Raw genomic sequence first — 4699 nt, forward strand, 5'->3', positions numbered from 1 at the left:
CACCATAAGAAGAAAAATGAAGCAGTACTTGTTTCCAGCAGAAGTTTTTTCAGCAATTTGCCTAAATATAATACATAAATTTCAACAACGATTAAATAGCATACAAAGCAGAATTATCACATCATAACGGCATCAGACTGACATAATTAGTTTCCTGCAAGGATCAGACTAACATAATTGGTTCAAACAACCCATGGATCATGGATCCAGGTCCAGAGTTGACTAGCAAAATGTGCTGAGAACAAATGGAACTGCTTTTTGGGAATATTAGAGAACTGAGTGGCATTTTGGAAAGAGGTCATATTCTAGTGATATTTTTAGAGATTAGCCAAAAAACAGTGGCATTTTGGAAAGAGGTCACAATGCAATTTCCTGTAGTTCTTCACCCCACATATATAAGGAAGGAAAACAGTAATAGTGCATATGTGCAGCTGATGTACACAACAAGAGTACAGTATATCGCAACGCGGCCAGCAACTCTCCCGTGACATGTCATATGATATCTGTTACTACAGTCTACAGCTATGACTTCTCGTAGATGATATCATAATGCCCTGGTCTATACAGTAGTGTCACAGTAGGAACCGAGGAATCTGGTGACTCGTAGATGATGTGGATGTTAGGCTCCTCAATCGGTGAAACGTCAATGTTAACAACTCGAAGTGGCACCTGTAGGACATTGGTGAGCGCAGTGAGATTCACTTGTTGTGCATCTTCCTCCACTGGGAGAACCTCCTCCAGGCAGTACTGCAATTCAAAAACACATAAGGCATCTGATAGTGAGGATTTCACATAATTTCTTTTACATAAAATTCCAGTTGCTGGTACAAGTATTATGATGAAATTTTGCTCCTACTATGCAGTTCCATCACACAGACAGATCATAACTAGCAGACAAGAAAGGCAATACCATTTGCTTCTAATGTACATATGACACTCAATTATGCATAGAAGATTACTGCACCATCTAAAGGAAATACTCACCCCTATTGCATCAGGCATTCCTTGACCAAGTTCGGTTATGTATGACTTAAAAGTTTCAACCTCAGTGCATATCTCAATAGCTGTCACAAGTCGAAGATACAAAAGTACTAAACACAAAACAAAAATAGTTGGAGTCAGAAAATTAGAGTAAGTTGGCAAGATAACTAAGAAAATTGTTGTATATTCTCACTGTTCGCAAACTTCTGCTCATTTTGACTCTCCTGGAAAAGCCACTCTTGATAGCCACTGCAACAAAATTTATAACATAAGTACGCAACACAGTTTATTGTTGCAAAAATATTAATGCAAACCCACCTTACTGACAGTTTTTGTTTTTGTTCCATGCATTCCAGTATAAAGCCCACAAAAGCCTGGACGAATTACAATATTATTAATATATAACTTAAGTGCACTTAGCGGTTCAAAACTAAAAAATTGGTGGATGAAACAATGCAGGAAGCCTTACATCATGAAGATCTGAATATGAACCAGGCAAATGAAGCCTTTGGAATTTCTCCCACATTGGTTCAAGTGCACCAAGTAAACGTAGCTCCTCCTCATGAGATACTTTCACAAGCTGCTCCTATAGACCCAAGGGACAACATGTAATCATCACCAAGCACCAAGGAACTTTAAGGTGCAGAACTGGAAGAAATTTAGCAACAGGATGCTAATGTACCAGGTATGAGTATATGAACGATCTGTAAAAGCAACTCCCATCTCCAGGTACCTTCCGATATTCAGAGTAATTAGCCAAAAGCTTCTGCAGAATCGCACACAATAGATGAGAACATAGCAAACAAGTGAGGACACAAATCAAGTAGAAATATAACAGCTCACAAGTCATATTACTTTGGCCTTATCTTTCATAATTTCGTTTTCAAACTCATGCGGTAGAGATGATAAAGGTTCCTGCACCAAAACAAGAATTCAATTAGTTAAACCAACGCAATTTTACCAAATTGACATCTCTAGCCTCAATGATAAAATTAGAGAATTTCCTATTGAAGTTAACCTTTTGAAGAATTTTTCTGCAGCCATTTTGTGATGTCTGCAAAACCATAGAAAACTGAAGGTGCAAAGAGGTTAAGAAATGAGTGTTGAAGCATAGTTAATTAAACTAAGCATTTTAAAAGCAATCCTTACATCATCACAAGCTTCGTACTCGTCTCTCCAAGAAGCCCTCACAGCATCAGATGCCTCGTGACTCCAAAAAGGAGCTTCCAGAATCTGAAAACAAAACAAACGTAAACTTTTGTTTTATTTACAGAAGAATTGTGAACAGTTTGCAGGATGCCTAGTTTCAATCTGAGTTCGGATTGTAGTCACTGTTTACAATTGCGGCCTTGGCTGTAGGAGACCCAACACTTCTATAAGAAAAGCGGAAACTTGAGAAAGCAAAGAACTGTAAATATTGGTGTGCTACAAACTTATGTTTGAGCAAAGCGAAACTATTCATTAATAACACACAACTCGACAGATAGAAGTACACACATTTCAATATGGAATATACTGGGGTGCAGAAGCAAGACAATTTTTTTAATTTTTTTCCACCTTATGCCTGAAAGAGGCGATCATGTGGGACTTTAACAGCCCTAAGATTTTACAAGCCTTGAAGTTGAAGCAAAGAAGACTGGTCATGTAAATGAAGAAGCACCATTGACATCCCCAATGGACTAAGCAAGAAATTACAGAAACCACCAAGCATAGCTGAACTTATAATATCTGGTGTGGACTCACATTTTGTTTTGACATCTACGAGATGGTGAATTTTATACAGCCAACAAAAAATTTCACCTTATACCTGAAAGAGCCAAGCATATGGGACTTCAAGAGCACTAAGTATTTCAAGCATAGAAGAGGGTTCATGAAGAAAGTAAGCAAACCATTGTAGAGTAGCTTATCTGATAACAGTATCTGTTATTGATACCTAAGATCGATTGTAAACATCGGCTTTGTAAAAATGCAACAAAAAAAGTAGCCATTGCATAACTGGCAACAAATGTAATATTTAACAAAGAAATTGGTGGTACGGTTCAAATTAAGTTTATACGGAATTCTAAAAATGTTGGATAATAAATATCTGACATTTAAATTAGCAAGATTTGTGACAAACAAAATTCTCAGCTAGACCTTCACAGGTACAGACATTTTCATAGGGCCGGGGAATTGCACCCTTTTTGAAAAGAAAAGGGTGCAGACTATTCATGTTTCTGTTGCTGCCTATCTATGCCAATATTCTATTTTTCTACATTTGGCTAATTTATAATGCTAAATTTCATATAAAGCCAAAAGATAACATGGACTGCTAAATGTGAAATCCATAAGAAGTGACTATGAACAAATGTCATTTAGCATAGTACAATGCTACACTCTAAAGACGGCCCGGGCTATGTACACGTCCAAGAAAAAGTATGCAAAGATAGAAGTCATGGGTTTGCTCGAGCAAAGCCAAAACTTTTCATCAATAACACAACTCCACACACAGAAGCACGCAAATTTCAATATGGAATTTTTTGTGTGGGACATTTCAATATGGAATATAAAGAGGTGCAGAAGCAAGATATACTCCCTCCGTCCCACAATATAGCTTGGAAAACGATATTATATTTGGGATGGAGGGAGTAAATTTTAATTTATTTTCCAGCTTACGTCTGAAAGAGGCAATCATATAGGACTTTAACAGTGCTATGATTTTACAAGCCTTGCATAAGACCGACCATGTAAATCATTGGCATCCCCAACAGAGTTAGCAAGAAAGTAGGGAAAGCATAATATATGCTATCAACTCTCACATTTCTTTTTGTTATCTAAGAGATAGTAGGTTGTATATTTGCAGGGTATTAGACAAGTATAAGACGATGCAGAAAATCCAAATTGACGAATCTTTCTAAGCATGGACACCTACAAGAACCTACATTCGTGAATCTTTCCAAGCCTGTGCACTGTTAAAATTGCAACCATAATCAAAGATTCAAACACACAAGTCCAAGATCAATCTTTCTTGGTCAAAACATCCACAGAAATGATTCCCAAATCGAGAACGTACTAGGTTTCTTGCAAATTCCCAAATCAAGAACGCATTGGATTTCTTGCAATACCTGATTATACATCCACTCAGAGTCTCAGAGGGTGGATCCCTGTAGAGATCCCTGTAGTTGGAGGCGTCCAGAGAGCTGGAGGTCGAGGCGCCGCCGCACGTACGGTCGCTGCCGATCCAGCTGTCCGAGGAGAAGGACGAGGAGGATGACGCTCCCATGGTTCTGCTCGACGGTCCCAAGAGGAAGGAAACGGAGGCGGGGTGCTTGTACCTGTCTGTGGGCTCGTCGTCGTCATCAGATCGCCAGGCGGAGGACGAGGCGGAGCCCTCGTTGGCGACGACCGAAGTCCCCGGGGGCTGACCGGACGGGCGAGTGCTGAGAGGGGAGGCGGGCGCGGAGTAGAGGTCGTCGGATTCTTGAGGAGTCCTGGAGGGCTCAGCCCCAGCTCCGCCGCAATTGGGATCGTCGGCGTCGGGAGAGCCGCCGGAGCCGGCCATTCTATGCGGTTGGGGGAGGCGGGAAACGGAAAGGGCAAGGGGACGGGAAGGTAGGTGAACGGGAAGACAGCGCGAGATTTTGCGAGGGTGGCAAGGGGAGGCCCTATATGACGCTCTCCCAACAGAGAGCCCCAACGCACCAACGGCTGGGCCGGCCCATTTACAAAGGACTGTACC

General features: G+C 40.7%; 1 protein-coding gene across 1 annotated transcript; it reads right to left on the bottom strand.

Moving 5' to 3' along the window:
• Window positions 1–368: 368 nt before the first annotated feature.
• Window positions 369–4492, bottom strand: LOC109735460 (OVARIAN TUMOR DOMAIN-containing deubiquitinating enzyme 1-like). The gene is made up of 11 exons (XM_040397332.3): window positions 4296–4492; window positions 4086–4205; window positions 2131–2214; window positions 2000–2053; window positions 1837–1896; window positions 1664–1747; window positions 1451–1567; window positions 1300–1355; window positions 1175–1230; window positions 985–1091; window positions 369–747 (listed from the first exon to the last, which is right to left on the bottom strand). The coding sequence occupies exons 2-11, from the start codon at window positions 4095–4097 to the stop codon at window positions 523–525; spliced, it is 855 nt and encodes a 284-aa protein (XP_040253266.1). The 5' UTR covers window positions 4098–4205; window positions 4296–4492; the 3' UTR covers window positions 369–522.
• Between the last annotated feature and the right edge of the window lie 207 nt (window positions 4493–4699).

This window comes from Aegilops tauschii, chromosome 7 (assembly GCF_002575655.3).
Source record: "Aegilops tauschii subsp. strangulata cultivar AL8/78 chromosome 7, Aet v6.0, whole genome shotgun sequence".
NCBI lineage: Eukaryota > Viridiplantae > Streptophyta > Magnoliopsida > Poales > Poaceae > Aegilops > Aegilops tauschii.

Excerpts from the sequence above, each read along its gene's own strand:
- LOC109735460 (XM_040397332.3), bottom strand. Across the intron at positions 2,054-2,130 it reads AGTACGAAGCTTGTGATGAT|TTTTCTATGGTTTTGCAGAC; the intron begins GTAAGGATTGCT and ends TTGCACCTTCAG. Across the intron at positions 748-984 it reads GAATGCCTGATGCAATAGGG|TACTGCCTGGAGGAGGTTCT; the intron begins GTGAGTATTTCC and ends TTTGAATTGCAG.